The 16,295-nt window shown below is 31.6% G+C and overlaps 6 protein-coding genes across 6 annotated transcripts; 4 read left to right on the top strand and 2 right to left on the bottom strand.

Annotated features, from left to right (window-relative positions):
- Positions 1 to 414: 414 nt before the first annotated feature.
- PPL_07228 (uncharacterized protein) lies at positions 415 to 2,803 on the top strand (the record flags this gene model as incomplete). The annotated part of the gene is made up of 6 exons (XM_020578066.1): positions 415 to 619; positions 735 to 895; positions 963 to 1,100; positions 1,678 to 1,717; positions 2,403 to 2,474; positions 2,712 to 2,803. The coding sequence occupies 6 exons, from the start codon at positions 415 to 417 to the stop codon at positions 2,801 to 2,803; spliced, it is 708 nt and encodes a 235-aa protein (XP_020432514.1).
- Positions 2,804 to 3,028: 225 nt separating this feature from the next.
- PPL_07227 (uncharacterized protein) lies at positions 3,029 to 7,025 on the top strand (the record flags this gene model as incomplete). Its single annotated transcript, XM_020578065.1, has 4 exons — positions 3,029 to 3,049; positions 3,517 to 3,643; positions 4,921 to 4,966; positions 5,447 to 7,025. The coding sequence occupies 4 exons, from the start codon at positions 3,029 to 3,031 to the stop codon at positions 7,023 to 7,025; spliced, it is 1,773 nt and encodes a 590-aa protein (XP_020432513.1).
- Positions 7,026 to 7,221: 196 nt separating this feature from the next.
- On the bottom strand, positions 7,222 to 8,559 carry mnat1 (CDK-activating kinase assembly factor MAT1; the record flags this gene model as incomplete). The annotated part of the gene is made up of 5 exons (XM_020578064.1): positions 7,222 to 7,287; positions 7,349 to 8,070; positions 8,155 to 8,280; positions 8,323 to 8,381; positions 8,465 to 8,559. The coding sequence occupies 5 exons, from the start codon at positions 8,557 to 8,559 to the stop codon at positions 7,222 to 7,224; spliced, it is 1,068 nt and encodes a 355-aa protein (XP_020432512.1).
- Positions 8,560 to 8,857: 298 nt separating this feature from the next.
- On the top strand, positions 8,858 to 10,042 carry rpl5 (uL18 family ribosomal protein; the record flags this gene model as incomplete). The annotated part of the gene is made up of 2 exons (XM_020578063.1): positions 8,858 to 8,860; positions 9,158 to 10,042. 2 exons carry the CDS (start codon positions 8,858 to 8,860, stop codon positions 10,040 to 10,042), a joined length of 888 nt encoding a protein of 295 aa, XP_020432511.1.
- Positions 10,043 to 10,442: 400 nt separating this feature from the next.
- helF (putative RNA helicase) lies at positions 10,443 to 12,940 on the top strand (the record flags this gene model as incomplete). The annotated part of the gene is made up of 2 exons (XM_020578062.1): positions 10,443 to 10,547; positions 10,631 to 12,940. The coding sequence occupies 2 exons, from the start codon at positions 10,443 to 10,445 to the stop codon at positions 12,938 to 12,940; spliced, it is 2,415 nt and encodes an 804-aa protein (XP_020432510.1).
- Positions 12,941 to 13,036: 96 nt separating this feature from the next.
- dgtA (glycosyltransferase) lies at positions 13,037 to 16,167 on the bottom strand (the record flags this gene model as incomplete). The annotated part of the gene is made up of 5 exons (XM_020578061.1): positions 13,037 to 13,546; positions 13,632 to 13,980; positions 14,249 to 14,267; positions 14,746 to 14,795; positions 16,145 to 16,167. The coding sequence occupies 5 exons, from the start codon at positions 16,165 to 16,167 to the stop codon at positions 13,037 to 13,039; spliced, it is 951 nt and encodes a 316-aa protein (XP_020432509.1).
- Between the last annotated feature and the right edge of the window lie 128 nt (positions 16,168 to 16,295).

The raw sequence follows: 16,295 nt of genomic DNA, 5'->3' as shown, positions 1-16,295 counted from the left end.
TTTGAGAAATTAAAAAATGTGTATAATTTATAATGATATTAAAACTAATCTTATTTAAGATAAAATAAAATTAAAAAAAAGTTTAAAATATATAATTAAGTTCATTTTTTGAAATTGGGATTTAACAGGTTTCTTTACCCCAAACCACTAATTTGGAATTAAATTTGTGTAATTGTAAAATCCTGGTTAATAATTTTTGCATGATTGCACTAAACGAAAAAAATTTTGCAAATTTTTACAATTTTTATCTGAGATTTATTTTGTTTCATTTCTGTCTTTGAATTTTATTGCGATATTTATTCATTTAACTTGTTTATTTATTTTGTATTGATATATTCGATTTTTAATTTTTTTAATTTTATTCCTATAGCTAGTTAGTAGTAGAAATAGAAACTAAAAGAAAAATAAAGAAAGATGGTAGAATTAATTTTAGATAGAATAACATTGCATAATTCAATCAGAGGATTCGACCAATGCGATATGTTATCTACCAAATCCAATCATGACTCCGACATCAAGGTAATTATAGTTCCTGGTAATCCCGGTCTCATTGAATTCTATATAGAGTTTATGAAATCGTTGTACGACGGTCTCGGAGCTAAATATGACATTATCGGATGTAAGAATTGTTTTTTCATTGTCATTCAAATGATCTATCATTAACAAGCTAATTCGCCATGAAACATTCATTGATAATCAAATAAACAAACCAATTACTTTAGTTTCACATATAGGTCACTGTGGAAGGATAGAGGATCAATTCTCAGTGGAAGAACAAATAGTACATAAATCACTGTGTTTAGAGTATCTACTACAGACTAGATATCAATCAAATAGCAATAATATTAAATTTGTTTTAATAGGACATTCCGTTGGTTCTTATATTTCTCTAAAAGTAAGAAATTATAACTTTTATAAACATGTGAATTTATATTAACAATTTAATTTGTATTACTTTTTAGATGTTAAATAGATATTCTGAAAAGTTTAGTTTTGTGAATCAAATCAATTTGTTTCCTACATTTAGAAATTTATATGAAGGATTGTCACCGTTTATAAAGGTTGCCATTCAAGATGGATTCCGTTCATCGCTGGCCAATGTGATACATTACGTTCCGACATTCGTGACAAACCAGATTCTTAGAATAATACTGCCTACCGACGATATGAGAGTGGCACTTAAATACAAGCTTGGCTACTGGACAGCTATTAATATCCTATATATGGCATACACAGAGACCGAAGACATCGTTCAGGTCGACCAAGAGTGTCGAGCTGTTTTTGAGTCGCGTATCACACGTGATCTACTCTTTATCTACGGAACGTCAGACCCTTACACACCAAAGCAATTCTTTGATGACCTGACATCAGAGTATCCGGGAGGTGCCATTGAATACGCTCAAGACGGTGTGCCACACGCATTTGTCCTTTCTCACTCTGAGCTGATCGCCCAGAGAGTATCGGACTGGCTTCAAGCAAACCCCACCTTCAAAGCTGCATCCAACTAACAAACAAACAAACTTTGTTAATAAAACTAAACAAGATATAATTGAATAATCAAATCAATCACCAATTCCAATCAAAAAAAAAAAAAAAAAACAACAACAACAACAACAGCTAACAAAAAAAAAAGGATGTAGATTGATTTGATTTAATTATCTAATCTTTCTTCTTTAGTTTGATAGAAGCACAACACCACACATTAATTTATGCAGATGTTAAAAAAAACCCTGAAATTTTAAAAACAAAAAACAAACATTTTTTTTTTTGTGGTGATCATTTGAGTGTGTGTCTCTTGGATTCCGAGAATGAGATTATTGTGATTGATTGCAAAAAACACCAAAACACTTAATCACAGTACGATTTGTTTTTGCAAAAGTGATCTATCTCAAGTAAACCCAAAAAAACTATTACAACACCAATTCTGAAAATTGTTATCAAATTTTTAATTAAAAACTATTTCTCCTTTTTGTTTTTTATTTAAAAATATAATAAAAAAAATCATCAACAATTTAGTTAATTATATGTAATAAAATATCATAGTAAAGAGAAAAACATTGTTAAATTAGCAAATAACACAGAAATAAAATATTATATTAAAAAAATAGTTAAAATTGTACATAAAAAGTAAATTTTTAATTCCAATACGTATTATTTAAATAAAAATAAAATAAAAAACAATATAATTAGCATTGACTTTCATCTTTTTATTATAAATACACCTGACATACCTATATCATATCGTATCAATTAAATTAACAACATTGACAAATAAATTGGATTGTTTGTTTTGCAAAGCACTAAAAACAAAATTAAAAAACAAATTAATTTAATTATAGAATTTGAATGGAAATTGAATTGAATTGGCTTTGGATTTATATTCATACACACCATACATATAGATAAACACACAACTCTCACAATTCAAAATAAAATAACTACTACTACTACCACTTATAGTCGTAAAAGTGTAGGTAAATAATACACTTTTATATATGTCCACCCTTTCGTTTACCCATTCACTCAACTCAAATTCATCTATCATTAAATCTAACAAACTATCTATCTATATATATTTATATCAATCCTTTTATCTATCTTTATCTTTAATTTTCACAATTTCCAATTCATTTCTAATTTCAATTAAATCCAAGTAAATATCACTTCCAATTCAAACCAATCCAATCCAATCCAACTAAATTTAATCCAAGTAAAGCACAATTCAATTGAACGTGCTGTTTATCATGCTGATAAGAGTAACAGCACCGACAACAAAACAAAAACAACAACAACTCAATATTGATTATTAGTTTTTGTATATTGTATTATTTCATTCGCTCGTAACTAAAATCTTTGTTAATTGTTATTGCTGTTTGTGTGTGTCAATTGTGGTGTGATAAAAGAGGAGAGAGTTAGAGAGAGGACAACAAACATCCAAAATCATCAAAACAATAGTGTTTATAATAAACACTAATTCTAGGTGATTTTAAAATTTTTATTGAAATTAATTGAATTCTTATTTTTATTAATGTATGTCATAGTTTTGTTTGTTTGTTTGTTTATTTGTTTACTACATTAATATCAAACTGCAGCAACTCTCGACATTTTTATCATTAATATCGAATACAATAGACCAACAACAACATTGCTCCAATCGTCGCTTACTTTTGTTGGATTCTGCTGTTATGTGTTGTTGAATTTAATTAATAATAGCAGTAAATATAACATCACAACCAATAACCCACACTCTTTCCAATATCATACTAGTACGAATGAATATTATTACATCACAAGAAGAATTATTAAATAAAATAATGTGAAAATCATGCAAAACAAAAAGATTGAAAGAAACACCCCACAAATAAAATATAATACATATATATATAGGTGTGTGTGGTTAAACATAAAACGATCGGAAATTTAGTTTGTGGATGTTGGTGTTGTACCTGTGGTGCAACACACATAATAGTTTCTCTTTGCTTTTGCTTTTGCTTTGCTTATTTTTGTTTTTCAAAGTGTGAGCAGCAACAACAACAAGCACAACACATTCAACACACCAGCAGAACAGAACAGAGCATCAACCAAACAAAGTTAGTAATAGTAGCAGCAGCAGCAGATACAACAGGTTTGCATTGCACCTGCAGTAATTAATTATACAAATGATATTATTAATTTTGTTGTTTTTGGTTGCCACTTTCAAATATCAAAATCAATAACAATATTATTAATAATATCATCATTATTCCAACAATTAATGTGTTTTCTTTTATTTTCTTTTCTTTTTTTTTATTGTTTTGTTTTGGGTAACAAGCTTGCAGTAGTTAAATGTTGTGATCTCCATAAATTTAAACCTAACATAACCAAACTCCAATCCAACCCAAATCAAAAAAATATATGATATACACTTTAAAAAAAAACAATTGCTGTTTAGTTTATCTATCTTATTTTTTTCTCTTCTTAAAATTATATTTATAGCAAGATAGTTTGAAATCTATTAATATAATATAAAAATAAAATAATAACAATAACAATAACACAATTTATTATTAAATTCTAACAATAATAAACTGTCAAACAAACAAACAAACAAACTTAACGCTGAGTAATAATCGTTGTCAAGTAAAAGTAGTAGTAATTTTAATTCTAATAGATTGCAAAATATATAAATATAAAAAAAGAGTTTAGTCTTTTGTCCAGTTTTTGTTTTTTTGCTTTTGTTTTTTTATAAATATATTTAAATAAAAATATCAATCTGTTTTATCTCGAATAATAACTGGTCATTCCTTGGTTTTTGTCAAAAATTTCACATTCCTTTTTCTTTCAAACCCAACCATCCTTAAATTCTTCCCAACTAAAAACAAACAAAAAAATCAAAATCACAAAAAGAGGTGACCAATCGAATTAAAATTATTATTTTTGTTTTTTTTTTTTTTGTTTTTTGTTGTTGTCAGTGTTTGAAAGGAAATAATAATAACCAAAACACCACAATCCAATCCAATTCAATTCAATATTATATCATCAAGTAAATAACAAAATAATATAATATTGAATTAATTAAAAACAAAAACAAAAAAAGAATATAGCAAAAATAATCAACCTATACTTTGTTTATTTATATATTTATTATATATATTTATACTAATTAATAACTTTTTCTATTCTATTTTCTAAAATAATTAGTTAGTTAGTTAGTTAGTTATATTACTTCTTTCACTATATTTCATAATCAATCAGTCAAATCAACCAACCAACCAAATCAATTAGAAATAGTTATTTAGTAGTAGATAAGTTTAAGTTTTAGAAAAAAAAAACAAAAAAAAAAGCTTTAAAGTTGTGATTGAGATTTATAAAAAAAAAAAAATAGTCGTATAACAACACCACCACAAACTCAGCTACTTAATCATTAATTTGTATTATTAGCAGTTGATTTGTTTTCAACAAACGGTGTTATCATCATAACTCAACTGTATTTCATTATACACGCGTACGATAGATAGTAACAACGTTGTCGTTTGGTTGGTAGAAACAATTTAGTTTGTATCTCACCTCGGTCCAATTAGTATAAGTAGTCAAAGTTATTTATCAAAATTGATATTGAATTCGCTATAAGATATGCTCTCGAACAGGAGTACACATAATGATATCCAATACAACTCTAAAAAACAATCTCTGCTACCAAGGTAAATTTCACCAAACCCACATAAAAAAAAGCGATTCACCATATATATCATTATCGTCGTCAATGCAATATGCATGTTGAACGATAATATCTAAAAATGTTGTATTATAAACTTTATCTAACAAGTTATCCTTATCATTTTTGTTACTATATTATTACTACTATTACTACTACTACCTATACTGCTTTTATCTATGATTCTATGACTACACTGCTCTCTATTTCCTTTCTTTTGTAACTATACATATAATATATTATATAATATAGTCCACCTCTGGTAGAATCGGGTGAGATTGATATAAGTCAAATTAAATCGAATAACTTTTCAAAGAACAACTCTTCGTCGTCATCGTCGTCATCGTCATCGTCATATAGAAAGCGCTCAAGAAGTCGGGATGGTGGCAGAAGATCAACGAGAAGATCCACGAGAAGTAGAAGCAGAAGTAGAAGTAGAAGTTGGAGTAAGAGTCCATCGAGAGCTTGGAGCAGAAGTAGAAGCAGAAGTAGATCGTCGTCTCGCTCCAGATACAACAGATCGAGACGCGAAAAACGATACACTACCAATCGTAGTAGCAACAGAGATAACAAGAGAAGAGCTACCGGTAGCTACCACCACGAGGCCAGAAGTAGAAGCCGCAGCAGAAGCAGAAGTCCAAGTAGACACCTGCAGCAGCAATACAAAAAGTCGAGAAGTAGCTCCAGTAGCACCAGCAGATCCAGAAGTAGAGTCAGAAGCATGAGTATCAGCAGAAGTAGAAGCCGATCTCCACTCTACAAAAGTAGTAGTAATAATAACAGTAATATTGGTAATTATAGATCAAAGAAAAATAGTAGATCTCCTTCTCCACAAAAGAAGTATAATAACAATAATAGTAATAACTATCATAACAATAATCATCATCATCATCATAACAATAATAATAATAATAAGTCATTGAATAATAACAACGACCAATCATCTTTAAATAATAGTAACAATAACATTCACCTTCATCATAATCATCACCAACAACCACAACAACAACAACAAGAAAAGGTAACTCTGAGTAACGGCAGTACAGCTACCATTGTTGTTTTGCAATCGTCAAATGTAGATACTTACCAACAACAAGCTGGAAGACACCACCGTAGCACACCTACCAGCGACAACAGCACACCCGAGAATGTCTCACCAATAGACCCCTCGTCACCGTCGTCCAGCCATCACCATATGTCAACCCTATACAACCGCCAAATTATAAATAGTCTTCAATCAATCAACGAAAATAATTCACTTGAACATAAACAACAAAAACAACAACTACAACAATTAAAACAACATGAATCGTCAAACACAACAGCTAATCATCAACAACAACAACAACAACTAACACCATCACCAATGCAAACTTCATCACCATCTTCACCAGTCACCAAAATCACCAATCACAAATCATTTTCCGTTCAAACTTCACCATCGATATCATCGCTCTCGCCACCAAGTCCGAGAAGCAGACAACAACCACCATCGTCACCGGCTGCCATACGATCACCACCTCCACTCCATAGTGGTGGAAAAGAAGAAAAGGAAATCTCTTTTTTCGAAAAAATACAAATGGAACCGTCACTGGCGGCAACAGACAACATCAAAAAACAAGCATATCCAAAGTTTACAATTTTACAACGAGAACCAATCGACACTAGAGGTATGAAAAAATTCAAAGCCTTGCTATGTGGTGATGGTTGGACCACCAAAAACGATTCATCTCGCGAGCCACTACTACATTGGCAGTATCACGATACTTCTCCACCTTCCGACCCAAGAGTTCATCGAAACTACATCAATGTACGTTATATCTTTGATTGAAATAGCCCGCGAAAATCTTCAAAAAACAACAACAACAAAAACAAAACAACTAAAGACACTCGGTATAAACAGTTCAAACTTGTACAACACTTTCACTGTGAGCGAGTATTGTAAACAAAGTTTGTTTGTATAAATTGATGACTCTTTTATTAGAGATCATCACTTAATTTAAAATAAATAATCAAATTTTATATATTTATAACAAAAAATAAATTGAAGTATAAATCAATTGATCATTACTATTTGATTTGATATTTAAATACTATATTTACATAACTACTAGTCAAGTCTAGTCTAGTTTATTTATTTTTTGATTAATTTACTCTCGTCAGTGAAATTGAACCGAATGCCTCTTCAAATGCTCGTTGTTTGATATGTATTTGCTTGAATCCAGCTGCATCCGATTGCGCTTGTGTCGGAATAAGATTCTTGAGTGCAAGTTCATCGTATTTGAAATGTTCAAGTGGTGCAGGTAGTGAGAAGAATGCTTTCTGTTGTTGTGCTTGTTGTCCATCTACCTGTTGTGCTTGTGCTACAGGTTGAGGTCCTCCAACCATTGGTTTAGAAACTTGATATGTAAACTTATTGTTATTGTTATTGTTATTATTATTGTTATTCATTGTATTTGGTATATCATCACCTAAAATAGATGATGCACTCTCTGCTCTCTTGGCAGCAGCTGCTGCGGCAGCGCGTGCAGCCTCTTCAAATGATTCCTGTTGTTGTTTGTTCTCTTCGTTCTCTTTGTTCTTCTTGTCGATCTCACGAACATCTTTGGCAGAGATCTTACCCTCTGCCAGATCGTTCATTGTCTTCAATGTGGCGGCTTGCTTTGCCGCCAGTTCCTGCTGGTCTTGCATCCTATAGAAATTTCGCTTCTCCAGCAACAACTGTTGCTCCTTCTCTATCGTTTGTTCAACCTTCTTATCCTCATTCTCTTTCTTTGCTTTATTCTCTGCAATCGATTGTTGATTCATTCGCTCATATTCTTTCATTCTCTGTTTTGCCAATGCAGCTTCATCTCCACCATCCAACAATTGAAACACTATTTATATAATCATTAAAATTGGAGAACTTGCAGTTAGTTTTTAAAGTCAAATTTGTTTTTAGTTTAGTTATAAATACCAACCTATATCTTCTATCATTTCTAAATAATTGTTATACTCTAAAAGTGATGGGAAATTATCTTGTCGTTTGTTAAATACCTTTAGTACATTTTTCCGAACAGAGTTTTCTTTGTCCACCGATGAATCATCTGATTTATTGATAAAAGTCTGTCTTCTTATTTGTATTTTACATTCAATACAAATCATTACTTGATCCTTCTTAAAGTTTGCATCTACACATGTTTCACAACTATCGATCGATCAATCAATTAATCAATTAATAAATGAAAACGTATATCCTTTTAAGATTATCTATGTTATTCAAATACTCACTATTTATGTCCGCATGGTGCAGACAATAACTTCATATTAGGATTAACATAAGTACTACTTTTACAACTGATACATTCATCATCATTTACACTCATTTTTTAATATAAAAATAGATAAAACTAAAACTATAATAACAAATAAATAATTATTGTAATAAATAAATAAAATTTGATTTAGAATGCAAATCAAAATAATTTACCACAATAATGAGTTGTATGCTTGGAAATTTAGAAGAAGTTCAAGGATTTTCAAAAATTTTAATTTTTACGAATTAAATTTTGATTTTTCATTTTTGGTGGTTGGAGGTCGTTCGTGAGTCTCGCTTTGATTGACTTTAGGTTTTAATAGTGTTTTTTTTTAGACAGAGATCATCGCTCACACATTGACTGCAAAATGGTAGGAATCAAGTAGCTTAACCCTATCCACCACCTAGTATCTATATCCTCAATCAATCTAGATTACATACTAGCAATTCAGCAATGGATTACAACAGGATACACAAAAATAGATACATTATTAGGTCATTTATAATATATACGAATCAAACATCATCATCATCATCGTTTGGTTCTATATTATTATTTAGATAAGAGTGAGATAGGAAAGAATCTTTGTATCATTTGCAATTCAAACGAAACATATCATCTAACATGTAACTATCCATTATCTACTATTATCATCAAATAATTATAGGGTTTCGTTAAAGTTATCAAGAACAAGTCTTACTTCAAGAGATACCAAGTCCAATTCCGTCGTAGACGTGAAGGTAAGACTGACTACCAACAAAGACACCGTCTCATCACCCAAGATAAGAACAAGTACAACTCACCAAAGTACAGATTGGTTGCCCGTTTCACCAACACTAAAGTCATTGCCCAAGTCATCTACTCCAAGATTGTTGGTGATTTCGTCTTGGCCTCTGCCTACTCCACTGAGTTGCCACGTTACGGTGTCTCTGTCGGTTTGAGCAACTACGCCGCTGCCTACGCTACCGGTTTGTTGTTGGCCCGTCGTCTTTTGACTCAATTGAAGTTGAACGACTTGTACAAGGGTCAAGAGAAGATCACTGGAGATGACTTCCTCGTCAAGCCAGTCGACGACAAGCCACGTCCATTCAAGGCTTTCCTCGATGTCGGTTTGGCCCGTACCACTACCGGTAACAAGGTCTTTGCCGTCTTGAAGGGTGCCTGTGATGGTGGTATGTACATCCCACACAAGAAGACTCGTTTCGTTGGTTACAACGCCGAGACCAAGAAGTTGAACGCTGAGGTCTTGAAGAAGTACATCTTCGGTGGTCACGTCGCCGAACACATGAAGCTCCTCCAAACTGAATACGAAAAGGAATACAAGAGACACTACTCCCAATTCGTCAAGGCCAACGTTGCCCCAAAGGATTTGGAAGCCATGTACACCAAGGCTCACGCTGCCATCAGAAAGGACCCATCTGCCAAGAAGGCCGACAAGAAGAACTACAAGAATGCCAAGTTCGCCAAGAAGGCCAAGCGTACCCTCAACCAAAGAAGAGCCCGTATCAACCTCATCAAGAAGTCCATCGAAAAGAAGGTCGGAAGAAACTAAATGTTCAATTAGAGTATATATTAATAAAACTCTTTTCTTTGCAGTCATAAACTAAAAAAAAACAATCAAAAACAAACGAACGAAACCTCAAAATTGTCTTTATAATCATATTTTATTTATTTGTTTAAGTTATTTTGTAACTGCAGTTTTTTGTGTGGTTTGCAAAAATGGATTTTTTTTTTTTTTTTTTAATCAATCAAAAAGTGTGTTGGATTTTTTTATTTTTATTTTGTTTTTTATTTTTTATTATTAGTTTCAAACAACTTAAATATTTAAGTTATTAAAGTTTATTTTATAGTTTCATGTCATTTTTATCATTCATTTTTTTTTTTGTTTCATTCTTGTATAAGCATTTATATTTACTGCACTTTTTTAGAGTGATATATATAAAGATAGAAAAATGGCAGAATTTAGACATCCAAAAAGTCTCTTGGGTGAGATGCTAGCCACCAGAGGTCAAGCTCTTCCAGTTTACAATACTGTACCGGTTGGTTCAATGTTTGTGGTATGTTTGTTGGTTTGTTTTTTAAAAAAAAAAACAAAGTGAAAAGATAAAATAAATGGATCATTAATATATATTTTGCTTAGTGTACAGTAACATTCAATGGAGCCTCTTTTAAATCTTCACCGAAATTAAACAAGAAAGAGGCAGAGAAAGAAGCAGCTGCTCTCGGCGTTTCAGCATTTCAGGACAACATCAGAGGTCCGACCGCGAATCGTGAGGCGTTACCCGATGGAGCCGAGAACGAAAAAGAGGAGCAGGCCAATGAGAAGGTCGAGGAGCAATTCAATCAACAAGATTTGGAAGCATTGCTTGGCAGTTTGTCGTTGGGTAACAACGTTGACGGCAAACTCACAGTCAAATCAGAGAACAAAAGGTTTGGAGGAGAGTTTACATTTTACAATGAACATCTCAAGAGGATGGATACCGTTTCAGTTGAAGCTAAACTTTATACCAAGGCATCAGTTGCCATTTATCTTCAGAATGAGATGCTTATTAAGCTGAGTGGCGATCAAAAGGCATACAGTGTTGGTAGATTCAATCCAGAGGCAGTGACTACACCAGTCCAAAGAAATTTCAAAGACGCAGATATTCCACTTACTCCGCATCAACCTAGGGAGTACCAAAAGTATTTTTACAAGAAAGCAATGGAGGATAACATTATTTGTTGCATTCCAACCGGTCTTGGAAAGACACAGATTGCAGCAATGGTAATCTGTAAAATGAAGCAAATGAATCCGAAAAAGCGTATTCTCTTTCTTGTTGAGAGAATTCCTTTGGTTCTTCAACAGGAGAAATATATACGTGAGCAAACTGGACTGAATGTATTGGGTGTGCATGGCGACATGTCGATCGATGCCAAACTGAACGATCATCACGATGTTCTGGTAAGCATTTCAGCTTTGTTCCTCAATCTTCTGAGAGACAACAAGGGTGTAATGGAACAATATTCACTCATTGTATTTGATGAGGCTCATCACATCGTCAAAGATCATTCCTTTTCCATGTTACTTAAGAAACACTATAAAGATATGGAGGATGATGTTAAACCAAAAGTCATGGGACTAACTGCATCACCAGCCGGCAAATCCAGCTGGATAGACACTTTTATTTCCCTCAAGGTGATGTCGTGTATCTCTGGCTGCCGTATCATCTCACCGGATGCCGAGACTCAAGCCGATATCGAAGAGCACAGGAATACTGCGGAATTACAACTAGTAGAGCTCCAACAACATCCTAAAGAAAAATATTTAATTAATGCAATCAATTGCATTACCAAACACTTTGCATCCAGTTTGGTACCAACAAAGAAAGAATACCAGTACGAAGATATTCAAGAGCTTTTGGTAAAGTTGGAAAACACCGACAATGAATATGAACAGCTATTGTTGAACGTTGCAAACAAATGCTACGACTTGGTAACATACGGTAACGATCCAAAGGATGCAGCCCATCCAACAGTAGACTACAAACAAATACTTATCAATCGATTCGAAGCCACCAACATTCCAAAAGAGAAAAAACAAAGGTTGTTTGAAGATCTCAGAGCAATTCCTAAGGAGTTTGACGATGACGACACTACCAACATATGCAAGCTGGATATTGCACTGAATATTTTGGAGGAGAAGAATCAGACAGATCCAGCATTCAAAGCTATACTGTTTGTAAAAACTCGACAATCTGCAGAGCAACTGGTTAAAGTTCTCACTACACGCGCAAAAGAAGAGAGATACAAATTCTTGAAGCCAGGAAAAGTATCTGGACATGGATCAACCAAGTCAGGTGGACAGTCCACCGCAAGCCAGAAAGACATCGTAGAGAAGTTCCGAAGTGGACAACACAATGTAATCGTGGCCACTGCAGTCCTAGAGGAGGGCTTAGATGTTCCAGAATGTAACGTTGTCATTAGAATCGATTCGCCAGCAACAGTCACCGCTTACACTCAGAGTCGTGGTCGTCTCAGAAGCAAGAAATCAGAGTTCTACGCAATTCTAAAGGATTTCGAATCGAATATCTATGCCAATCTCATGAAACAAGAGTTCTACATCAAGGAAGCCATCGAGTATTTGAGTGATGAGAATACAGGATTGCCAGAATCTTACAATCAAATCCTAATTAATTCAGTCTATCCAAAGTTTGACTTTGAAGAGCTACTCTCCAAGTGTAGGGTATACTTCCAATTAGATACCAAATTTGAAACCAAGCACGTAGGTGGACCACCACATCAGCCGGAATTCATATGTGATCTCTATCTCAATAACGAGTTAAAGGAGACATGCAAAGGTAGCAGTAAAAAAGATGCAGAAGACAAAGTATCTAGACAAGCACTGGCCAATGGATTAATTCCAATGATAATAAGAGATAAAGATATGAAGCTAAAGACTATAAATAAATAATTTGTATGTTTAAAGATCTATCTTTTATTTATTTATTTTATTTGTTCATTTGTATGCTTATTGTTATATATATATATTTGTATTTACTTTTTGTTTTTATTTCTTTAATGTCCAAATTCTAAAGAGATAACGTAATCTAATTCTAAGAATATCTTTTGCCATTTGAATGGAACTTGAGAATGGGTCTAGTTTGGATCCATCGATTTCAGTCCAGTTGACGGCTACCTCTGAGATTGGAATGTTGAGTTGCTGTGCAATAAAGAGGAGTTCTACGTCGAATGCCCATCTCTCGATGTGCAAGTTGCTAAAGACCACCTTGACAGTGTCACGTGAGAACAGCTTGAATCCACACTGAGTATCCTTGATACCCTTGACACAGAGTGTCTCTACAAACAAATGAAATCCATACATCAAGATATTACGGAGAGCCGAACGCTTGGCAACGACATCGCTATCGATCAAATGTGAACGTGATCCACAAACAATAGCTTGTCCTTTCTTCTCGATCTGCTTCATTGTATCCTCTACACGATCGAAATCATTGATATCGGTAGCACCATCTGCATCGACCATCAAACAATATTTACCTCTTGCACAAAGCATACCCTATTCATTATCATTGCATGTTGTTAGTTTGAATTCAAGATTTGAGAGGAAATATCTCGATATTAAGTTTGCATTAATGACATACTCTTTTAATTGCACCACCTTTTCCTCTGTTCTTTTTCAACTTTAACAATCTGATCTTATCGACTGATTCACGTTGGATGTATGTACTGACGATCTCAGATGTCTTGTCTTTGCTTCCATCGTCGACGATGATGATTTCATATGAGAATTTGAGATCTTTCTTTGATTTCTGTTTGAGATATCTGAGTGTTTCGTCCAACATCGTTGGTAATCTGTCTTGCTCGTTGTAAGCAGGTACAATCAATGATAGATAGAGACTGTCTTTATCTTTAATCGATGGAAACTCCACTTCACTCTTATCTTTTGGATCGATGTATACATTTTCATTTGCTAACCAAAGTGGTCCTTCACTTTCGATAAAAAGTAAATAGATTGACCATGATTACCTTTTTTTATTTTTTATAGATTTTAATAATTAATAAACATATCATTTTCATTGATAGATATTTGTTCTTACAAATGATAATATTATAAGTAAAAGGTAATATATCAGTGGTATATTCAATATTGAAGTGTTAAACAGTATATCTGTTAAAAAGTCTAACATCTTTTGATATTTCTACTTTTCTCTTATCGAATATATATATATATATATATAAACAGGAAAAACTATATTACAAAGAACTAACTGCTTTTACTGAAATTATATAAAAATAGATAATATTAAAAAAAAAAAAAAAAAAAGTCAGTCTTGACTTGGTTGATTGCAAGTCCAAATGAACTGTTCAACAATAGATTCTTTTAGAAAAATTAAAAAAAATTGAAATGAATTTTTTGTATGTCATTAAAAAAAACAGATAGTGACTCATCAATCAATGACTCTTCTAAATTTTTTTGTTATTACATCACAAATTTATTAATATTAAAACTACGTAGTATTAGTTCAGTTCACGATATTTAAAGATATTCAGTTCTTAAGATCTTTCTGATTAATATTTCAAAGATGTTTGTTTCATTGCTTTTCGATTCGATTCGATATGTATCAATGATAATATTAAATGGTGAATGGTAAGAAAGATACATTAATTGTTTTGTTCGGTGTCTATCTGAATCCCGAACATTAAGTATAACTAAATGAATCTATGTACCGAAAGTAGTCGATTAAATTGAATGACTTTTGGAGTCTTTGGACTCGAAACCCTCTTTTTCGGTTGATCTTAAGAGGCTTGACCAAAAAGAATCTTAATTTTTTTTGACACCTAATTCCATTTCTAACTTTTTTTATGAATCCTCGGTTTTGAAGAGATCCCGATCTGAAAAAGGAAAGACCAAGATCCCCGAGTTTTTTGCAAAATTCATAAGTTTTTTTTTATTGAATCCCTCAAAAATAAAATCTTTCTTTTTTTAATAATTAATTTTGTGAAAAACATAATAAATAGATCTATAAAATAGGTTGGAAAAAAATTAAAATAAAAAATAATATTATAGAATTTTATTGTAAATACACAAATTTTTATAAAATAATAAATAAATATCTATCTTTAACTTTTTAATATTTCTTTTCATAGATAAATAATAAATAAAATAATTAATTTTCTTTTAAAAAACAGTAAAATAATAAAAATAGAAACCTATTGGTAAGTTATAAATATCAAACAAAAACACATTTTATTTTAAAGTTTTTCACACCTAATCAACTTACACCGTTTCACAAAAACAATAATAATATCTTTGATATATAAGAATAGTTTTTTCAGAGTTTTTAATTATTTATAATCTTCATCACATTTCTCACTATCAGTAACCTATGTAGGTTGTCATTTGCTAGTTTACAGGGGTAACATTTTAGTATTGAAAATATGAAGTCTCTGTGTTTCCTACCCTTCTAAAGAAAATGTTACCACCACATAAACTATCCCCCCACCCACACCACCTCACACTCTGTTCAAAAGTAATCGAAATACCCCCCACTTCAAAAAAAAAACTAAAATTTTTGCAAAAAAACAATTAATTCCTAATATATTTCCAAAATAATAATATTATAACACGTTCAGTATTGTTATTGCATTTTTGTTTTATTTTTTGTGTGTTGTGCTGTTGTTGTCTGTCTTTTATTTCAGTGCCATTCTTTAGTATTTATAAATCCATCCATTTTTTCATAATAAATAAATAAATCAATAAATAAATTCTTTTTTATTTTTATAAAAGAAAAAAAACAATTTTTTTTATTATTTTTATTAAATTTACCAAATATATATTTATATTATCTATCTTTACATTCATACCAACCAAAAAAAACATTAAAATAACCAAAGGCTTCACTTTTTTTTATTTGCTGTTTTTTTTACTAATTAGTAACAACACTATATACCATTACATTTTTATAATATAAATATAATATCACAGATCTGTTACTATCACTACCTTCATTTTTTTTTTTCTTGTTGTTCATCTACAGATACAGTAATTTATTTTATTTTATTTTATTTATTTGCAGAACATAGTATTAAATTAGTAAGAGTAGCAAAAGTAGTCTATCTTATTAAAAGTTATTGTTACGAATCATTATCATACTTTCTTTTATAGTTCATACACATTATTATTTATTTATTATTGCTATTAATATATTTCTTTTAGTTCGTTAATTTTCTCAAAATATCACAGAAAATCAAAGGCAACCAATTTAAGAACTTTTTGACCCCTAAAAATCTTTTTTTGCAAAAAA

Source organism: Heterostelium album, assembly GCF_000004825.1.
Source record: "Heterostelium album PN500 unplaced genomic scaffold PPL_scaffold6, whole genome shotgun sequence".
In the NCBI taxonomy this organism is placed as follows: Eukaryota; Evosea; class Eumycetozoa; order Acytosteliales; family Acytosteliaceae; genus Heterostelium; species Heterostelium album.
The sequence above is the reverse complement of the archived record's forward strand: the minus strand, read 5'-3'. Positions and strand labels throughout refer to the sequence as shown.